Source organism: Sprattus sprattus (genome assembly GCF_963457725.1).
Source record: "Sprattus sprattus genome assembly, chromosome: 13".
NCBI classification, from domain to species: domain Eukaryota; kingdom Metazoa; phylum Chordata; class Actinopteri; order Clupeiformes; family Clupeidae; genus Sprattus; species Sprattus sprattus.
The window spans coordinates 7,262,501-7,285,697 of record NC_137911.1 but is presented as its reverse complement, the minus strand read 5'-3'; the positions used below and the strand labels follow the sequence as shown (position 1 = coordinate 7,285,697).

At 41.5% G+C, this 23,197-nt stretch overlaps 1 protein-coding gene across 1 annotated transcript in view; it reads left to right on the top strand.

Annotated features, from left to right (window-relative positions):
- The first annotated feature begins 1,676 nt into the window (after positions 1-1,676).
- pxdn (peroxidasin) overlaps positions 1,677-23,197 on the top strand; it is a 53,751-nt gene continuing 32,230 nt past the window's right edge. Inside the window, exons 1-5 of the mRNA XM_080850310.1 lie at positions 1,677-1,899; positions 15,682-15,753; positions 16,909-16,980; positions 20,338-20,409; positions 22,893-22,964. Of these exons, the coding sequence (XP_080706436.1) occupies positions 1,715-1,899; positions 15,682-15,753; positions 16,909-16,980; positions 20,338-20,409; positions 22,893-22,964 (473 nt within the window). The 5' untranslated portion in view covers positions 1,677-1,714. The remainder of the gene's footprint in view (positions 1,900-15,681; positions 15,754-16,908; positions 16,981-20,337; positions 20,410-22,892; positions 22,965-23,197) is intronic.

Sequence of the window (23,197 nt, the reverse complement as noted above, 5' to 3'; positions counted from 1 at the left end):
TAGTATCATTTTTTTTTAATTCTCATCAGTACAATGGAAAGGGATTTTAAGCACAAACCTGCTGCTCATCTACTGTTGGTACATAATATCAATTAAAAAAAAGATATCTGTGACTATTTACATAGGGAACACAGAAAAGGTATCACATATTAGAATGCTGAAATTTCATATAAATTATTGTGAATTCATCAGAGTTTATTTATTCTAACTTGTTCATTTGGAGGTTAATTTAAGTACTCATTAACAAGACAGGATTTTGTATAAACTATTGTGCTCTCCGTGGAACTGAAGTTTAATTTATTTTTGTACTACACAGCATGGATTTGTTGACATTTTAATTTTGCTATAAATGTGTGAGATCACAAGTTGCTGTGATATTTCATTTTTAAATTGTGAAATTTGTACAATTTTTGTCATGCTGGATGTTGACACATCTTACTCTGAATAAAGAAATATTGTGTTGCCACAAGTTTGCTATGTTATTGTTTGTTCCCTATTATCCTATGGACAGATCATAGAGTCCACACATCCTGAAAAACCTTTAACCCAGTATTGGTAATTCTAATTTGTAACCATTTAACCATAACCATTTTAAACTGGGGAATAATAATTGTATACTTGTGTATTGTTACATAAATAAGTTGATGGAGCAGCACACCAATCTGGCTAAAACCAACGTAGTCGGGCTGCAGTGTCTCCAATACCTTGCCAAAAAGTAAAAAGGGAACTAGCACCAGCAGCACATCTGGACTTAACTAAGCCAGCAAGTTTGTAGGGAGCAGTTCCACCTCTGTACCAGCAGAGAGCAGCATGGTCTCACCATAGAGCTATAAGAGTGTAGGCATCCCAATAAAGGGTGAACATAGACACACAGGTACACTTTTGACATCATTTTGACAGCAGAGGGGCCAGTAGAATTACTTGGCTCAAATGCAATGGATGTGCTTTCCACAGAAAAAGAATGATTCAAAATCCTAATAGCTTTGTCTCTTGAGAGGTTCTAACAAGCTGTGCTACGGCTACAAGAAACCGTGATGTGCCAGCTCGGAAAAAAACTTCTAATACAGTGTCGGATACTTTGTTTGTGGGAAAACCTGAAGCTACATGACTCCTAAATCTTGACAGAATTCCTAAACCAATTTCTGAAAGAGTTCCACTGCAAAGACATATTTCATTCTGATTTGAGAATGTGCAGATTTGTTTGAGGAAATAGTGTGCTTTCATATTTTCACATGGCCTTTTTCTGATGTTACCAACGTATTACTATTAGGTTGTAAACAACTTGAAACCTTAGATAGAGTTAGGTCATTCTTTTCGCCAAAAAAATGCTGCATAATGTAACTGTTTTTGGAACTTAAATAGTGCCCTTTCCATATTATATAGTTTTAGCTTGCCATTCGTATGTTTTTTTGTAACCAAAGTCGCTCTGATATGCACATATGAACGACCCATCCTGCTCATGAAGCAATAGACCAAACATTTTTTTATTAGCTTTGATAGATGGTAGGATGGGCTTTGGGTATTAATGTTTGTCAAAGGAGTTCCTGATTGGCTTCTACACGTCTCACATCATCTGTAACACTGCCCTATGTTTTGCTGTCCGGAGGGAGCGTATAGTGACTACCGAATTCCTAAGCTTTAGAAAAACTGATGTTAGTTAGTCGGCGAGAGGGGTAGCGAGCGGTGAGTTCTCAGCACGGCTGACTCGCTTGCAATGGCGATGTGGACTGGCCGAAATTTACCCTCGTTTTTAGCGGCGGTTGGACTTTTCTTGGTCGCCAGTGGTCCTCACGTCGTCTCCTCTTGCCCAAGCCGCTGTTTATGTTTTCGCACTACCGTTAGATGTATGCATTTAAACTTGGAAACTGTACCTGCCGTGTCTCCTCAAACCACCATCCTGTAAGTACTCTATTCTATGGGAAAGTAGTGGGGGTGGGACGGAAGATCTACCGCTTTGTCCTCTGCACTTTACAGACACGCTATGTTAAAAACGGTTCAAATATGGTCTTTTGTCACACTTTACCCATTTAGGGATACCAAAGTGGTTGCCCTGATTTAACCCGGCGTCTTCTTAATTAGTAACTTAAGTGCAGTTATCAACTGAAGGCAGGCTATTGTACCGACATGGAGATGGAGGGGGTGGATACATTGGGAATTAACTTAGCCTACTATTCAAAGTCGAAAGAAACTTAGTAGAGTTTCGTTGATTGTTTTATCCGTCTCCACTTCAAGATGAACAGTAGGCCTATTACAACTTTTGCAGATCGAAGTGGTTCTTGCTTCTCTACTAACCTTGCGATAACTTAAATGCCAGTCTTTGTTGCATTGATGGCAGGCAAAGTTTCGTCGCTGTATAGATTTTGTTTCACTTTTTTTGCAAAACTGACATCTTCGACATAAAGTTGTAAAACCATAACAGTGTAACTGTGGATGCTATTTAGGCTACTACAAGGGATCATATGGCAACCTTACTTTCTCAAATATTCGAGTCTTTGGTGGCATTTTATGTAGACACCACTGAAAGGCAGCTGGGTTTCCTCCCCCGATAAGACCAGCATTATTGTCTGCCATAACTGGAACGTGTAACAGCAGCTGTCCGTCTCGCTGTTCGAAAGCTATTTAATATCCCTCGGAGAGCCTAACTGCAGGCTGTGATGTTAATAGAAGTCGGTGAAATATGTAATTCACTGCATGTGAACTTGGTGTGAAATACAATGACTGCAGTCCTTGAAAACTTAGCTATGCTCGGATTGAAGGCAATAAATATGAAGATAAGCGACCTTGGCCTAGGATTCATAAAACCATGGAAAGGGAAATTGGAACAAGCAGAGTTTACCACAGTTCGTCTGCATTTCGTCTGTGGACATGGTTTGCCCTATTATAGCCTACTGACCACTGAACAATAGATTTGATTCTGCACCCTGCCATGCTCAGCTGACTTGCGTGTCACTTTTTTTCAGGGGTGCTGCAAGCAGCATAGTTTTGTCAAATGACACAAAAAAGCTATTTCAACTTCTGTTGTTTGGATGATCATGGATTAGTAAAGGGGGGACAAAGACAGGAATCAGCTTGATTGCCATGCCTTGGCACTCAGGTCAGCGCAAGTTTGACCCTGTCAGAGCTGGCGCCTCAGATGCACTGAGGGATGGCGTTTGACCCAGGCAGCTCACAAGATTAGTGCCACTTCAGAAGCTTCCCGACACCTTGTGAACAGGAACTCCCTTGTGTGAAGTTTCAGTCGGAGTAGGCACATAGCAGGCAGAGATGGAGACTGAGTAAGGAGCCTTCAATTTGTGCCATGTTCCCCTTCTGGTTTTAATAGACCCATGTGATTGCTACATGCGTTCACTTCCCGGCCCTGTATACTTCTGTGCAAACAGAGGTCTCTATTCAGCTCCACGCCATGGCACAAAGGAACGAGTCAGCTTCTAACGAGAGCTGTGCTACATTCCCTATTAGCCTCCTCGAACATCTGTAGGCAAGCCTCCAGCTCTGAAAACAGCACCATGGCTCTGACGGTCCCAGGGCAGAGAGAAACCAGATGAATGTTTGGAGATCTGTCTTTTCTTGTTTTCCCATTTGGTCATCCCTCTCTCAGGCATGTCAGAGAGGCGTCAGGGGCTCCAGTGGAGGTCTCTGTGGAGGAGCGTGTGCATTCTGTCCCCCAAAGCTCTGTTCAGTTGAAGAGGGGGAGGGGGGGGGGGTGGGGGGACGACTGCCACCTGTGGAACCACCCTCCCCTCCAAAGACCTCTGTGGTCTTGTTTGGACACGACTCCATGTCTGCTCTTTGTTCACCCCCCACCCTTTTAATTATTCTTCTGTAAATCTTGAACCACCCCGGCTCTCAGAGATATTTTTGCGGAATGGGGCGGCAATACATTTGCTGCTTTATGTTTTTTTAATGTGCAGGAATGTGTTGATGCAGCGGAAAGTGGGACCTAGTGTGACATTTGTTTGGTGAGCTTATTGCATTTGGTTTGATTGAGAAGTGGTCAGACTGTGTCAGACAGTGCCTCTGAGGTCAAATTAATGTGTCCATGAAGAGGAATGTGTACAATTACATAACTGCCGCTGAGATATTTGTCATGTAGAAACAGCTCCAACTACTGGTCTATGCTATGTCTTTTCATGCTGTTGAACAGCAATGATATAGCACCCTCTTGACCATTCTCAGGCCTTGGACCGAGTATCTGCTTTAGCTTTGAGAGGTTGTCAGAGCAAAAAGAGTGGAATGGGGTCCCTATGTGTTATTGGTGACTGAAATTTGGTTTAAAAATGTGGTGTGGCTTGCCCTTGTCGTCCCAGGCTGACAGGCGGCTCCCATTTGAGATGGAAATTCCTCATCACTGGAGTGCAGTCACGCGTTGCAGAGTGGTCCAAAAGGTTTTTGTCTAAATGTAACTATCCCTTCCACCCCTCCCTCTCTCTTTGTGTGCTCCCCCCCCCACCCTCTCATCCTCTGTTCCTCAGAGCAGTTTAGTGCCTGATGATCATGGCTTGGCCCGTGCTCCTGAGTTATGAAAGAGTGGTGGTGGCGCAAGAGCCTGCGAGGTCAGTGCCAAATGACTGGCTGGCTTGACCCTTGAGGCCTAGCTTTGGCCTGAACAACAGTGTGTCCATTTATGTTGGCGGGTTGGTGTTCAGATCAAAGCACCTCGCAGGCCACTCCATTGGAAAGCTTGGGAATGGCCGCTGACTGCAGAGACACTCATGGCTGTGTTGTTCTTTTCTATGGCATTTGGTGCCTGACAAGATATCCAGAAGTGGGTCATGTCCTCACTGTGTCCATAGTTCTTATGCCAGTTCAGTATTTCTTCCAGGCATGTTCTTGGTCAAGTTGAACAGTATTGCACTTCAGTTGTGTTCAGGTCTGTGGTAACACTGTATCTGGGGTGATATCTGTGGTATAAGTGTTGATCACAGGGGCCAGGTGTTGGCACTGTGCCTCTCACTGAGCTCACACTCTCTGTTTTTAATAATTCATATATGATGGAAGCTCATTTGAAGTTAACAACATTTTGTATGCCTTTTTTCCAAAGGTAGTTGAAAATAACATCATATATGTTTTTGGCACACTATTCTGAGTGTACGCAGTAAAATTCAGTTCAAAGACCTAGCCATGAAGGAACTATGGCACAAGGTGTTCCCAAACGTGGGAAGGCACTTGGGAAAATATTCCAAATGAATGGATTTCCAGGTCAGTTGTTCTTAAATTGGGGTGTTTTGTTCAGCTCCATCAGTGCAAACAATAGTTGGTATTTTCCCAAAGGAGATTTCCTGGGTCCCTGTAAACTTACTTTCTTTCATCTTCAATGGTCCCATCATCTACTACCCTTCACATTAAGGAGCTTGTACAGCCATCCCAGTTTAATTGCTGCACAAGCATCATCCAGCTGTGATCCATACAGGAATATGACGAACTGATCTACCAAAGCCAACACGTACACAGAGTAAATACTGATTATTGAAACATTTTTCCTTTTATAACTGTAACATAAAGGTTCTATTGCCTAACAATAGCCACTGCATTCATTAATATGACAGAGCCATTTCTGACTCTTTTGACAGAACTTCATGTATTCTCCCTGATTCACCTCAGCACTGCTTCGCCCCATCTACTGTTGCTCCACTCAGCTTGGTCCTCCACTTTCAGACCTAACTATTAGTCCTGTCGTTATCAGAGTTATACTTTGTAACAGTTACCATATGATTATAAAGTTCTATGATGTTACACGATGCCTTTTCACACGTGAAACTCATCATCAGTTTTATCTCTATTATAAGTTGTCACCCTGCAAAGCACTACATGTTTTCTAAATATATAGAATACAGAGCAAAAGAGACCAAGATTTCGCTGCACCTACTGGCTGCTGTCAGATTGAATATCTTGTGATAGTCTGAGTTCACTCCTCTTTGGCAGCCCTTCCTGGATCAATATGGCACCAGACCAGCATGATGATTCCATTGCACTCACTAATGACAGAACTCTACTGAGCACAACAGTGGTCTGTTATAATCAATCTCTGGTCGTCACAACAATGTGTCCATGTGCCAACAAACAAACGGACAGACAGACATGCACTTGGTTGGGCGTGTGACCCTGTTTCCTTGAAGCAGTCTCTTTATGACTCAAAGTGGCTAATTAAAGTGTCCAGCTTGGAATTTTCTATGCAAGGAAAACCCTGGTGTCTTATATCATGGTAAGTAAAACAGTGCAATCTGGTAATACATGCTTCTTTAAACCTATAGACACAGAAAAGAGAAGAGGGTCAGGGAAGAGATGCAAGTTGAACTACTTTTGACTGGAGGAAGCTTAGTCCATGACACAAATCTATAATCAAAATATCCCACTGTTTTTTATGTGTTGTTTCAGATACTTCATGAAGACAAATTAAGTAAATACAGTCCAATATTCTGTAACATCCATTAAGTCGCTCCATTTGGTCGATCAGAGTCATTTCCTAAGTTGTTTTTATCCAGTCCATCTGGAAGCCAACTCTTTGGTAATTGGAGAAGGACTTCAATAATAATGACTAATTCCATGAGAATTACAACATTGGGGCTTTAGACGACAGTGAGAGATTCTACTTTACAACATTGGGGCTTTAGACGACAGTGAGAGATTCTACATTAAGAGAGGGCCTCTCTCTCACCAGTCCTTCATCCCTGTTGTTTGGAAATGCTTGCCACGGTGCACATCCCAGTTCATCATTTCAACAGAGCAATAAATAAAACAAGTAGCAGCTGATTAACTCTTTTTGTCCAGGTCACAGTAAGGTCAAAATGTTCTTCTCTCTACAAAACGTAGGAGGAATTACCATAGTTCAGCTTTTAACATGAATTCTAAGGTCTTTGTAGACAACATTTATAGTGCACAACCGGAGTATCTTATTATAAAGCATAAACCTTTTGACCAGCATGAAAAGAGAAGTCCTGCACTTAACGACCTCTCTCTCCCTCACTCTATCTACTTCACATCTGGTGAGATCATGAAGAACATGGCGTTTTTTCACGTCAACGTGGGTGAGGTTTTTTTTCTTCCTCCTCCATCCCGCTTGCTTGCCATCATTACTTTTTCAGCTCTTGCCTCTGAGGGCTGTCTTCGAAGTATAACAGTGAATGACTTTCCCCCGTTTGTTATGGCATACTGTTCTCCCAATACAAATCACATGGAGAAAGTCAATTCAGTCACTGTCGGAAAGATCAACTATCCACTAGATGCCATGGAAAACAAATAACACGTCAGTGTTATGAAATTAAAGTACAGCATTAGGTATTGATAGACACTTTTGTTATGCATGTATTCAACTACAGTGTGAAGTGATCTAGCTAGTTCAGCTGTTTGTCAAAAACATTATCTTCTTTATTTGTTACATTCAAAAGTTTAAGTTAAAAGTCAATTTAACATCTGAATATCTGAATGAGCATGACTAAAACACAACTTCTTGATGACCAATAGTCCATTCCCTTTCTAGTCCTCAGTTTCCTAGAAAACATGCCCCCCTGTTCTAGTGCTTAATAGATGTATTTGTGGTGAAACAGGTGTCCCTCACTCACGTCGCTGTCCAGAATAAGGTTACAGGGTTTGGACTACTGACGGACTGGTCATGTGACCTGTGGATCCTGGGGTTGAGGGAGCTTCCCTTTGGAGGGGGCATTTAGTTGAGTGGGAGTGCCATGTAAGTGACCCTTAGTTTGTGGGCAAATTTACAGCCCCTTTAAGCGGGGACCCAGAAGAAAGGGTCCGTTTAACTGCGTGAGGTCAAACGGTCATCATTCCTGTCTTGTCATCTGTGTTGTCTTCATCTACCCACTTTTTGTAGGTAAAACAGTTCTTATCCCCAAAGTAGCCAGTCCAAACAGAGTTAGTCAGGGAGGGAAAGAGGAGCATCATTGTGTGGAATTTGCTGCAGTCAGGCTTTGTCAGGCGTTCATTCTCCGTGGTATTGTGGAATGCAAAGCCAGAGAAATCCCTAAAGCTTTACTAATTTGCACAGGGAGATTCGGGTCCAGATAGATGTTGAAAGAAACACTCCTGGCCGCTCTCTTCCTGTGTCACTGCCGTTTGCAAGGGTTTGTCTTGCCGGTCCAACATTATTCCTGGGCTGGTCTCAAGAGACTGCCTGTGAGCGAACACTTCATATGTTCAATGCTTGTTTGAGACGCATTTTTGAGAATTTGGTGTGTCTGTGCATGACAGCGTTAACTATTACTGTGTCGGAACTCAATGTCACAGGCAGGCACTCATTTGATGGACAACCAGAAATCACCTGAAACCCCAGTATCATCACTCAAGAGCCTCAGGCATGTGACAGAGTGGGTAGTTGCTTGACAAAGGAAATACATTTCCCAGAGCAGGGGCCTTTGTTGGCTGTCAAGCGTTGGCTTGTGTCAAAGATTGCATCAGATTTTGACTGCAGCTTATACTCTTGAACTGAACTTCACCTGGTTGGAAACATCCAATCCAAACACCTGGATTCTTTCCATTCTGCTGCCACCCGGAATCATCCGTGGAATAAAAGGAGGTGGTGTAAACCTGCAACAGGCAGCTGTGAAAATGGGCAGGGGGTGATATTGTAAGAAAATGAAAAAATCATTATACCTGGAAAAAATAAATAACTCAGCTATCATTTAAAAACTATACAGACACAATAGAGAAGAACATTGTGGCCTCAACATCTGGTTTTCACACACAGTACTGTTTCTTACAAGTGTAAACCCATTTCAGAATGTGCCTTGCAGGTTGAAGATCAGGCCCAACACTTTTAGGAAATATGTTAAGAAACATTAATAACACAGAGTGTCAGCCTATCTAATAAGCACTATTTTCAAAGGTGTGTGTCAGTTTGGACCAGTGCCACTTTTATTTGAAACAATAGATGCTCCAAGGAAGATGATGTAAGACTGTAAAAAAGGGAACCTCAGTGATTTTTTTTCATCTGTTTCTCTATATATTGTTTTACCAACACATACCTGAAAGGAATCCCCACTTGCCAAAGTAATAGATTCCACACAAAAAAAACACCATGCAAAATCTTACACTAGTATGAAGCTTTTTGGATTGTCTTGAACTTGGAGAACTCAAAAATTGAAGTTCTCAGCTTGCGGCCCTACCAATCTGCGTAAATGTTTCATGTTGCTCTTGAACTCTACCCCATTGTTGCAGAGAAAGGGATTTAGGCGGGAAAACAGCAGTGCTGGTGGTAATCATGGCCGGTCATGTTATCACGCTCCATGCTCTTTATCATTGTGGACATTTGGACTGTGGAATTTCCCCTGTGGTATATATTGGCAGGCTGTGAACCAACAAGACCAAGACTTGCATCCTGTTCCCAAAATGTTGTCATGGATTGTCTTGCCATCACGTCACATTCTTGTTTTCCCCAGGAGGATAGCTGACTCCTCTGCTCAGGGAACTTGAACCATGACCTCAGAACATGCACCAGTGCACACACCGTTCTTTTTTGTGGTTGTCTCCCTGATTACTGGATGATAATCTTTATTTGTTATTTTGCATTTGGAGTGTGGTATTAGCCTGGACTGACATTTTAGAAAATGTGTGCCAATGTCATGGTGGTTAAAACTAGTTGTTTTAGTTCTTGAGTTATGCAATTGCATTTGGTGTACCCAAGACACAAGACACAGTGCACAGTAGACTTCTGTGAAAACTGCTTTTATCCTCAGCCAGTGCCTCGGTGCCTCAAATTGGAGATGGCATGTGAATGTCAGGAACAGTCTTGTCGGACAGTGAATATATTGCCTCCTGACAAATGATCATACATGTTTCTACACTGTCATTACTTAAACAGGAACATGCCTGAAGCAGACTTTTTTCAAGTTTAACAGTTGATTAAGAAGTGATTGAACATGGGTAAGCTTCACATAGCTGGTTCATTTTGTTAGTTTGTAGTATTAGTGAATTTGATTATAGTAATGATTGTGACAACTAAGACATCAAAAGGCAAACTTATGAGTGAAAGGATAACTTAAAGTAAACCTCCTAGTGTATTACTAGACCTCAGCCATAGACCAGCTGATTTAACACACCCCCTGTTTCCATTTTTCATTTACAAATCCACATGCTTGACCCACAAAAACTACTCTGAGGACTTTTACTTAGACATCCAGTGTTGTTAACCCTGGAAATATGGGGATTATAAAAATATGTAGGTAGGAGATTATGAAATTTGAAATGTGGCTCTTCCTAGTTTCTTAAAATGGTGTTCATTTAGAAGCTCTCTCCTTGGATAAGCCCATATAACTAGGTATGTCCATTGTCATGGGGTGTCTGCCTATAGTGACAAAGTCCAGTGGAATCCCTAAACTCTGGCATGTCCACTTATATATACTCTTAAAACATGAAGCACGACGTGTGCTTTAGAGGAACTGGCTGGGTCGTGTCCAGCTTCAAATCGAAGCCTGTTTCCCTGGCGTATAGATCCCTGAATGTTGTGTGAGTGTCTCCCCCTAGTCATGGCTGCCAGGCCTGGCACCTGGTTGGTGAATCCAAGCTCCATTAATTTGGGAGCTCCCTGCCAAAGAACAGAATTTTGTGGAGAATAAACAGACCGCTGCACGGACAAGCCATGAGTCACCGATTATTTGGATCACCACACTCCAATCTCACTGGGTCCATGTATCCCAGCAACTGTATCAGCCTTGTCAGAATCCAAACAGGTCTTTAATAGAACACACAATGTGAGGAAACTCTGATTCTTCATTAGGTATCATGGATAGTCCTATGTTTTGAGTGGGTTGAGTTTATATCAGTCAGCTCCTAATGTGTTTAGCATGATGTACTTGTGGAGTATGGTGGTGCAAGATTCACGCTGTCACTTATTGTAGCACGTAGGGAGAAGTATTATGCTGGCGCACATGAACGGAATGGACTATGTATAATTTCACTTTTTTTGTATAAGAATGGGCATTAAATACGGACAGCGTCCAGTCAACAATTGGTTGAAAAGTGGAAATGTGCCTCACTGTTAACTACCTTCGAACTAACCAAACTATTTGCCAAGGTTTTCTACTGGCATTGTTCTGCTCACACCTTATTTTGGTTGATTTTGTGTAAACCCATTCATTTATCCGTAGGGATTTTTTTTTTGGAGCCAGGAAGTGCTCAAATGCTAACACTCAAAACTGCAAACTTCATGTCTTCTACCAAACTCTATTGGGAGTGTTATTCATTAATGACTATGTATCATACACTGATCTGTGGTGGAAATGTATTCTGTAGGTTATTATATTAAAATAATATATTAATAATAATAAATTATTATAGATGTACGGTGGTTGACTCCTGGTGGGAGTAGTTCATGTGTTATCACTAGCCCCTGGTGATAAAGGGGCAGGCTGTTCTTGACCCCTCTGTGTCATGTTAAGTGGTAGCGTGGTCGGCTGTGATAGATGTGTGTTTTTTTTAATGTATTTAGTGTGCAGTGTGTACTGTGTTGTCCAATCACCTGCCAGCAGCCGGAAATAAAATACCTTTTCTGAACCGGAACCAATTTGTCCAGGTGACTTTCTCCACAGCTCAACAGCCTACATCACAGGGAGTAAAGATTTATTTCACATGACACATTCCGTCTTGCTAGCTTTCTTGTCAGTGAGATTTTGTCCTGCTCGAAGGGCTGCTTTTTTGTGCGTCCATTTGGTAAATTGCAGTTCCTGAGTTTGATACTGAATAGTGCATTGATAAAAGACAGAGTTTTCACTAACATTGGTTACTTTACATGGTCTGATATTATTGAGACCATGAAGTGGTATGCAAAATAAACATGGAATAGAACGACTCTGGTATTATTCACCCAAAGATGTGTGTGTAAAGATCTCTAATGGCCAGTTGATCTTTTTCGAAAGTTCTAAACACCATCCTGTCGACGTAAATATTTCCACCAGAAGATTATAAACAAAAAAACTATAAATGAGTGAGTCTGTTTATTGGAGGGGTGCCATGTTTCTTCCTGTTATTTTCTGAATGACTCAACATTTCTATTGACCTTATTCTGATAAGCCGCTGAACAACTGGTGACAATGTGTCCTCACTGCAGCTGAAGGAAATGTGTTGAAAGGATTGGTGTTGAGTGGTACCTTTTGAGTTGCAGAATGACATACATTTACAGGTAGTAAATATTCTACTTACTGACTTACCGGCCACAGACCACATCCTTTTTACATGGCTTGAGCACTGTGTATGGTTTGTCATTCAGCTCTGTGAGCCGAGTAGCTCACCCTTTGGAGCAAGACCTTTTTGCATTTAAGTCCTAAACAGCAAGCCAGATGATGACCACCTTTGATGCTTAGTCGCTCACCTTGAGAACATAGTTGAAAGATTTAGTAATACAAATTCTGTGTGATGCTCCGTGCTCCTCACATGTTGAGTACAGTTACCAAATTTGAACAGTACGCCAACACCCTTAGACCTCATGCTGTTTTACTGGAAGTACTTGCCATTTTCATGCACTTTAACATGTCTGGAAAATACGTTTAGATCAGGTTTATACCCTCAAAGATTGAAATAGACTTGTTGAGCTCATTCCATAGTACCATGAAACCTATGACTGACAGGTCTCTAAAAATCATTCTGACTTGGCCTCCCGCGTCCTCCACAGATGATGATGATTAACCTGCACAACTTGATATCACAGACTAATTAGATATGGAATGTGGAGTCTTCCCTGTGTAGTACTGCTGAAAGCTGAGGTCTCAGCCGCTCACTCAAGCACAACTCAATGAAATTCTGGCCCTTAGATTCCTATCCTGAGGTATGAAATATTTTCCACAGTGAACATCGAGTGAAATGGCACCATGTGCTCCTGCTGAAAGCATTGCCTGGAGCATCACGTCAAAGGATTCCCACAGTGCGGGCAGCCCCTGTTGAAGCATGTCACACTGGCTGATGTGCAGTGTGCAAGTGCGAGCGCGCGCTCACACACACACACACACACACACACACACACACACACACACACACACAAAGACAGACACTTACACACTTTGGCACAGGCTGTGCTGGCGCTATAGTAGGGAGGTGTGTATGGAGCTGACAGGCTGAAGGGGCCGTTTGTCTTGTCCCCTGGCCGAGCTGTCTGCTATGCGGAAAGTGCCGGCAGCACCAGGAGTGAATATTTCAGATGAGGATCTAGTGTCAGACAGGATGAAATATAAGCAAACAAGTCTTGGCTTGGAGTCTTTTAAAAAAACGTCCACATAACCACAGTGACCCTTTTAAGTTTGAAGCCTTAAGTTGGGGTGAACTCCCGCAGAGGTAGATGTTTTATATGATACTTGTAACATTCCCAGACTTTATCTTGACTGTATTTGGATTTGCCCTCAGTTGTTATCCTAGCATTTTAGAGATTTCTCCTCAAGTTACTTTCACCCAGTTTTAGTTGTGATTTATGAAACCAAAGAACCACACAAAAGACACAAAGTGATTCTGCCAGAGCTACTGCTGTTACCAACACAGCCTTTGGCACATTTGGAACTTTCTGGATCTAAATATACAACTCAGCAAGCAATGCCATTGTATATTTTCTACTCAGGCCAAGATGTTTGAAAGTAAAATGTGGAAAATGCAATCAGATAATAGCACACCATTAGATCACAGACAAAAATGATGTGTAATTACCTTCATTTCTGCTGCCAGTCATTCCCAAAATTCCCAAAAGTTGTCTCCAAGCACGTACTTCCCGAAATGAAGGCCTTAAGCAATATTGGCCATGCTTGACCCAGGACGGAATATTTGAGCATCGTGCATCACAGATAAGGCTTGTTGTCGTCAGTATGTTTTTTACTAACTAGAAATGCTCCATGAGGTTGAGCAGGATGCATGGGATGGTGGGTCACAAGGTGACTACATCAAAGCTCTTGTGTCTTGCATGGAGTACTGGAATAATGTGCTGAGATATTAATTGGGAATACACTGGAATGATTTGAGAAAACCCATCCATCATTTTTAAGGCCTCAGTGCACTCATGTTTTTAGGGTAGAAATCATCACATTGTGAAATGAGTAACAAGAGGCTTTAGTGTCCAGTCACCAGGGTTTTTATGGTAAATGGATTTCTTGATGGATTTCAGTATGCAAAATACACCATATCTCCCTACAATAACCTCCTACACTGTCCTGATAGATATAGACTCTCATGTGATTCTAAAGGAGAGGAAGTTACTATATAAAAAGCCTGTAATATATATAGGATCTATAATAGGATCCAGATGCTGTGCTTTCTTTCTCATTTTCTCGTCGAATGGATGACCCAAAAACATCTTGCTCTGCTATAAAAAAAATAGGTATTTAAAGTATTTGAAGAAACTCGAGAATGCAGAGTTCAGGAATCTATAGTTTTATTATTTGGCCCGGTAGCTGTTGTGCCTGCTGTTACTAAGTAACGAAAGTATACTGGCCTTCAGACAGAAATAGTCTAAAACAGAAAGAATTCTGTGAGCCTTTGATGAGTACAGTACCTTCACACTGATTTATGACCTTGTTTCGCAATGGTTAAAGTACCACTTTGCAACAATTTGGCACTTTTTGAGGTATGATTTTTTTAAGCAACTAGTTTTGGTACCATCCTCAAATTAATTTTGATAGCATATGGTCATGTGAAGGACAGTTAAAAACACCTGTGCCTTTCCCACTAGCCATCCAGGATATGCCCTTTGTAGTTCTGTGTACCGGGCTGGAATACCTTGCAAAAATGGAGAAAAGCTTTCTCACTCATGACATTGCCAGCTTAACTGCCAAAATACACCATTCAGTGTCAACTGGGCTGTTGGTGGTGTTTGCCAGGTTTATCCAAACCTTTAAGCTAGTTAATTAATTCGTTTTTGGAACATAACTCCGTAATGCTGATTCAAAATGGTTCAAATTTGTGTTAAAACTACACACATTAAAAATGTATCTCAAATACAAATCAGTTGCATGTTAAGTATCTCTCAACACTAGACTGATGTAACTGCCCACAGAAGCAGCTGTCTCTTAGTGGCCAGAAATGTGTTTCTCTCTCATGGTTTTGCTTTGTGACCCATTTTGACCTGAATGAGCATTTTCAGCCCTTATCTGTTGCTGATGAGAGACTATGCAGTGGGGAGAGCTTGGGAGATGAGTTAGTCATCCTTGTGGAGACGGCTTTATCTTTATTATTATTATTCCCTGCTGTTGTCTGGGCATTTTTGTGGTTGGTTACTGTCTCTATGTCTGCCTCGGTGCACAGCATGGCTAGTCAGCAGCCTGATACTGTCGGGTCAGTCTGCCCAGTGACTGAGACCCTTCACTTGCAAAGACACACAGCACACAAAGCAAGGATATAAATCTATGTCCACTCTATGCTGGGACGTTTTGTAACAGCCATGTGACCTCATGGCAAAGTTTATTTGTGTGGTTGACCTAAGTTCTCCCCACTCACTCATAGACTAAACACTTATTTTAGTGCAGCATATTGTCACTGTTAGTGCCTGCTTCCAGCTTCAGACTTCAGCCTCTGTTCTGATTATTCTAAAAATGGAAGTTAAAAACTCTAACATTAAAAATCTATGATAAGAGTGATCTCTAATTATCACAGATTGTACGTGCATGCAGTCAGTGCAATGACTATTCAAACCAACACTGTATTATGCATGATTTGTTGCGGAAGTGTGAATTGCTAAACTTTGTTCATTTTTTTTTCTTCTAGAGACCTGAGATTCAATAAAATAAAAGACTTACAGCCAGGCTCTTTCAGACGACTCAAGAACCTCAACACTCTGTAAGTACCCTATTTCACTTCAGATGAGTCTCTCTCGCCATCTCCCCTCAGTCTCCAGGCTTCTGATGGAGCTGCTCACCCTGTGGCCTCCTGCTTTTGAGGTTTCACACACGTCACTTCATACTGTGTGTGGATTTGTTTTTCTCCTAGCTTGCAACAATATCCATCATGTGCGTTGCACCACTCAAGCCTTATCTGATTAGAGTGAAGTACGTGAGCACTTTTCGGTGGATGCATCATAGACTACTTGGTTTCTTCAGAATCAGCAACAGGCTCCATTACAACTGATACATAAACCTGTTGCCGAGATGAATATAGAGTGAACAGAATTCTATGACCAGGCAAACTAAGTACATGACAGAGATATGGATGGCTTCTTCTCTCTAGTTAACAGTCTTATCAAACTGTGTGATACTTTTTAGAAAAATATAAGCAAACCTTATTTTCATTCTGATAGCAGTGCTCTGAGAAAAATGAATATGACTTTGGGACTCTTCTGTACCTGTTGTAATCCATGAAGACACTTTCACACAAGCATCCATACCTGCCAGTTACTTTGAATGTGCACCACACTTGAATGTTCACGAGAAATGCTGACTTAAATCATTTATAAATATAAAAAATAACTCTATCAGTAATATTGTGTAAGTGTTATATAGGTGACACAGGTTACCATCTGCATGCATTTAAAACTGTTGTTTGCTATATGGACACTATGCTATATATTTTTTATATATATAAATAAATACTGAGTTACAAAAAAATGCTGACACTTAAACATTAAGCATCCACTTTACTCTAATCAGATGAGGCCTGACTGGTGAAAGGCACATGATGGATAAGGCCATTGGCGAGCACTTTTAAACAGTCTAGCACACGAAAAAAGCTTGCCTGGCTTTGCAATACAAAGTCTGTCACTGACTTAGACAATCAAGAAAAATACCTTTGTGCCTCATTTATCCTCAAACAAAGAGAAAGTCCAATATTAGTGTCTAGCACGAAAATAGCCACCTGCTACCACAGTGGCTCTTTTTCCATGTGATGTCTTCACTGTAAGCCTCTCAACAGCCATGACTTGTGACATGTGTAGAGTTGTACGTCAGGGAATGCCCTTAAGATCGTGTCTGCTAATGTGATTTTGTTTCTTTTTTTAAGCCTATTAAACAACAATAACATCAGAAGAATCCCGAGAGGGGCCTTTGAAGATCTGGAAAACCTGAAATATCTGTAAGTTTAGCTTATTTGTCACACATTTTGCTAGATGTTGATGATTGTCTCTGTTTGCAAAGTGTTATTGTGAAGAAGTATTCTCTACCAAATAGAAGGGAGGTCTCATCGGTTGTTAAAATGATTGAAATCTTAAATAAACTGCCTAGTTTCTGGTGATCACTCATTCATGATGGATTTGGTTTTAATTCAAACAGCATTCTTTTATGAGATGCTTTGAAGCATTATCATCCCATGGTAATACTGATAAAATTGTGTGTACAAAAGAGATCCAGTGCAGCCAAACAACTGTCCCCGCATGAATCAGAGGAAGTTCTTTTTCATCAGCTCAGGTTTATCCATAAGGCAGAGACCCAAGTTCACACACCAAAAACCATTCACCAGTGCCAGCTCTCACAAAAGATGAACTTCACCCTACGCCTTGACAGTTATTGTTTCAACATAACTCCCTCTGTCTAAGTTCAAAAAGCAGCGAAAAACAGTTTCAGAACCAGAACAAGTTGGAGGAAGTGTGAGCCCAGACATTCCTGTTTGAGGTTAATGGCTAATCCACTGAATGTATCTGTCTGACTGTCTCTCCCCCTCCACACCATGAAGCCCAGAGATCAGCCTCAGCTGTGTTTAGCCTGGGGGAGGGGAGCATGGCGTAGTTCCTGCCTTTGTTAGTCATAGGCTCATTAGCCAGCAATAAGGCTCAGTTGTGGTAAGAGTGTTTGCGTTTATCCTGATATTAGGTAAGTATGTCTGAAGTTTTTGTCTACCCTACACCTTCTCCTCACCTAAACCCTAATTACATTTCCCTCCAAGAGCCTGTCAGTATTTCACTGCAATGAGCCTGGAGTTAAATACATTGGGTTTTTTTTGCATTCAATTTTGATGTTCCTTTTCTTACAAGGATGGGTGCTTATATTCTTAATCTGTGTATATATTCTTATCAATGTAAGCAGTTGTGTCTGTTGGCTGGTGTCCCTAAAAGACTGTGTTGTTTGGGTTGCTGTGCAATGTGAAGCAAAGTAAAGTGGTTTTCGGGTGAGTTTACATGGTAAATGTATGTTCCACTCTTAGATCATCTATTTTAATCAAATTTTCAACAATATCCATCATCTAGGAATTTCCTCCAATGCATTCTGCTTCAGTAAAAACAGTTTAGAATGGATGCCTCCACTAGCAATTCATTCAGCCTTTTGACCTTTCACAATTCTGCACACCTGTCCATGACTGAGCATATTCCACTCAGTATCACCGTCACAGCTGCACTAGGGCTACCCAAATATCACAAGCAAATGGCATTTCCTGCACTTTCATGTGAATTAGCCAGTTGTGCAACAAAAGACATGATAGCGAGGTGAGCTCCATGCCTCCATCCATCATCCTCTCTGACAACCCTGCTGCCCTCCCCAAACCCCACTGTATCCATGACTGTGCTCTAATCACCAGGCTGTATGGCCCAGGTGGGTTTGTTGGAGATGGCTGTAATTGATAGCCTGGGTGTTGTACAGCTAATCTGAAGACAGCCTGAAATCCAGCCCCTGTGATCACAGTAAACTGCCCTGTCATCCTGCCTTAGATCTCTTGATGGACCCTTGATGTGCTGCCTCAGAAGACAAGTGTCTTGATATCCATCATGAAATAACTGCCCCTAGACTATATAAGGTGACATAAGTTTGTGCCGCCCAGGTCACAGGTCAACTCTATGACACTAGGTCTGGTTAGAGTTTCCTCCAGTGAGTAAACAGTGGCCTCAAGCAGTGGTTTTCAGTGTTCAGGTTAATGTATTTGTAGGATGAGATTATTTCTTTTCACAGTGGAACACACAAATTGTGTCAACCTGTACAATTATGTCACACCAGTTTCAAAAAAACTGGTTGAAATATACAAAACTACCGTTTTTTTGGCACCAGTGTTGCTTGCAGTTTTAAGGGTAATTTATGGTTGTATGTAGGCTCTACACAGCCTACCCTACACTGTAGCCTATGCAAGTGGCCCATGTCGTTGTGATCATTTATGCTTATGAGTTGGTGTGTCTGCACCACTCCATGATGCTTGTTGGAATAAAATAAACAAAGATGGCGGACTAAACTCTACAGACAGCTGTGTTTTGATAGAATTGCAATTTGTTACACACCAAAAAATGTCTGACGTGATTTGCAAGGCGTTTGCTAGCAAACATTAACACCTTCACTTACATTAGCAAGCTAACTACCCGCAAAGTAGATAGCCAAAAGCCGGGAAAACAGAGCAATGACAGTTGTTGCGTTCTGTGTCGTGGCCATGTGTAGTTACTTTTATGGGGCGGTGCATGTCAGGCTACGGGCGTAGGGTTCAGGCGACTGTTGGCGTGAGTTGGCCTTTAGTTTTTCACAGTTCATCGAATCAGACACTGTTAAGTCCTGGGCAGTCACTTAATTAATGTTGTGCTGCACAATGTCTGTATAGAATACACAGTCAGCTGAGTCCACTGGAAAAGCCCACTAAACACTCTTGGATTTCAAGGCAAGCCCGCCTGTTCCCACCACCACCAAATGGCCCCTTGAGAGAAGCCTTTTCAGGCTGAGATTTCTCTTTCCCACGAACATCACTGACTCAGAGGCATAGTCGGCATCGCCAGAGCAACAGCTAATGTCAAGCGTGCTATTGTGTGCTCACCAGATGTGGCAATGCACACTCAAAGCCAAACAATCATGCATGGTCTAATTGGATAGAGGGCTTTGAAGCGCTATAATGTTTACATCTGTGAAAATATTTGTATAAATTGCTGTTTTATACTATGTCATATAATATATAGCCTCTTTAATAACAAAGTATTGTTGGCTTGAGATATTGGCAAACTGTAATTTGATATTCCTGTTCATGTTACCTTCCACTTTTACGATTGACTTTACCTCCCCAATACTGATAATAATGTTGATATAGTGTCTATGTTTTATTGTGTCTCTGTTTTACATTCTTTGTAATTATAAATGTTTGACTTCTCCAGCTTAGTTAGGTTTGAGTCATTATAATGAATGTCTTTATATTACTCACCTAATATAATGGACTTGGTCCCATGATGATTAAATAACTGGATTCATACTGCTATTATGCTCTACTAATATTTCATTGCTGTAAGTGTTGATTTTATAAATGATCTTGCTGGTTTCTCAAACTGACCGCATCTCAATGAGAAAGTAGCCTAAACAAGCAACATGATCATTTATTGAAGTAATGGAATTCCTCAGATTTTTAAAGACTTTTTAAATGACATTTATATCTGTTAATTCTGGCAGCATTTCTGACCTACAAAGTCTCCTACATTTTTCCCCATCAGTTGGTACCCTTCAATGTTTTACTAAAATCACTGATTATTTCTCCTTTCAGCTATTTGTACAAGAATGAAATCCAGGCAATTGACAGGCAAGCATTTAAGGGGCTTGTCTCTCTAGAGCAACTGTAAGTGACCTCCTCCTCTTCGCTTCATGTTGTGTCGTGTCCTAACCTCTGTAGCCCATTGACTTTACCGGATGCCCTCTATCAGTCCCATTGCCAACCTCCACTTTGCAGTTGTCAGAGCACCTTGCATAGCTTTGAGGAACAAGCACAGCGTTTTTTTTTCTTCTTTAGCTTGAGAAACAACCCTGTGCTTGTAGCCATAACCTAAATGCAAGGCAACACACTGCATATTTGGAAATAGAGGAGTGCAAACGAAGAACCCTGAGTTCCCTAATGGTCCGTCCATGCATGCCGTGTGTGCACTGAGCCTTGTGTTTAGCATCCAACCCCAACCACCACCTGCTGCATCCTCCCACCCCTGCATGTTTAGAGCATGTATGCCATCGCCCATGTCTGTCATTCAGTTGACAAGTGAGTGGCACTCATGCCTCTGGTAATGGTACCAGTTTGTCCTCCTACAGCCATCGCTGGGTGGTCTGTGCCACCTAGCCCACTGCTTGCCTTCTCTTGTCCAGCTTGCCATTGCCGTGTCCTGCCCAGTGGCGGCACACACATTGCTTTCATTCCCCAAACTTGTGAACTCCCAGGCATCTTAGTAATGAGATCCATTCTCTGGTCATGCCTGCAGCCATGTGTAATCCTATACTATGTGCTTTATGATAGGGTTAGACAGTATAGATCCATTCTCTGGTCATGCCTGCAGCCGTGTGTAATCCTATACTATGTGCTTTATGATAGGGTTAGACAGTGATATTCATGTATCTCTATGTCTTTCTCTTTCTTTGTTCTGTCTTTCCATTGCCACAGACATAGACATAGACATAGAGGTGTTTGGCAGGCACTCCAAAAATGAATAAGTACTAATCCGTCCAAAGCTCAGGGGAATTGTTGTATTTCCTCTTTCTCTCTGCAGTCCATAAGCCTCTGGTAGGACAATATTTTATGTTCACTTAATTGAAAGCCATTAAGGGGATTTGAAGTAATTCATTGAAATACAATGTTTAAGGTTCACTTGAGTAGTTAATATTAGTAGTACACAGATTATGCTTTAAATCAAGTAGAAAGTAAAGTATTCTAGCATAGTTGGTGTTCTCTGTAGGATATTACTACAGCAAGCCTTCTGTTCCACAGCAACATGTCGAAACAAGCAATGCGTACCCCTCTAAACCAGCCTCCAAACCACATCCATACTGAACAAATGACTGTTTAAATAGCAGAGACATGAAGGCTAAAGCCGTCTGTTGCCTCTTAACCACCTTAAATTCCCATGTGGTAATGAGCGCTTTTATTTGGCGCTTTAGTCTTTAGTTGTGTTCTCGTCAAGAGCACGTTTTTTTTGTGTGGTTGTGTTTTAGCAACACATGCCTTTCTGTGCATTGCAACAAATCAAGCACATGTTACAGCCCAAGCTAGGCTTTCATAATGACATCTGTCTCCTTCCTTCTACTTAACTATCAGTTATTTGTCCTCTTATCAGTACAGTTCAAATATCACACAATCATGTTTGCACATGTGTTGCATGTGCATAACCCAAAGCAGTTCAAGTAATGTGATCTAGAGCAGTGAGCAGTGACAGAGCAGTTGAGCATTTGGACAAAAGGGTAAATAATTGTAATAGTGTCCTTATGCTTGAGGGGGGAACTGTTTGTACAGCTGTTAGGCATGATTGAAAATATAATGAAGTCACTGGTCAGGTATCTGTCTTTCTCTGTTTCTTTTCTCCCCACACACCCCCTCTCTTTCACACACACACATGCTGTAAAGATCGTGTTTGAAAATTAGTTTGCTACATTTCTAGCTGTTGCCAAGTAACTGTGACATCATGCTGCTGTTTCTCTCTTAGATACTTGTCTTGGATAAGTTTAGCTCTGTGCGTTTTTTGTGTGCATGTACTTGTTGTTGTTGCTCTGGTTAGATCCGTCATTCTCCTTAAGTTTGTCTCAGTGTAAACACTTAAATGATTTTTCTGCTTCTACTAGCCTCGCAAATGTATGCTTACTTTTACATTTCCTTATGTGTGTTAGATACATGTATTTAGTCCATAAGTTGCCCACTTCACAAACATTTACACAACATTTTACATGTGTCTGGCATTTGTTTACAGTCCATATTTCCTGCATTCATTCTACATGGGTCATTTGAGAGTAGTTCTGTTGTTCAGCTACCAGAGAGAATATGTTGTGCCACAGGCTGCATATGTGTCTTCTTTATTGTGAAAGGGTCTTGACCTGCTATCGAAGGCTGCAGCATACATCAAGAAGCCCGCTCTTTTAGGAGTCCTTGTTGAGTGTGCACAGAGGCAAAAAGACTACAGCTGTTTGAGCTTCCATATGATGCACGGCTGCTTGACACGCTCCTTCCTACATACAGCACTTCTAGTATGCATTTGGTCTGTCTGCTGTTAGCCAGTGTTTGCCATTGGTATATGTATATGAAAAAAGGATCTATTTGTCTTGATCTGATGTCAATATTTTTCCTTGCAGGTATCTGCACTTCAACAATATTGAGTCCTTAGAGCCGGAGTCCTTTGCTCATCTGCCCAAGCTTGAACGCCTGTAAGTGTCAAGAACCACTTTAGCCTTTTACCCTTGATCTTTGCTCCTTTACATAGGATTGTTCTGGAGTACTTTTTCCATATCAACCAAATCAAACAGAGTGCATTCACTGAAGGCTTGTCTTGTTTATGCTCCAGCATGATGCAGGAGAGAGAGAGAGAAAGAGCGAGATAGAGAGAGAGGAAGAGAGAGAGGAAGAGAAAGAGAGAGAGAGAGAGAAAGAGAGAGAGAGA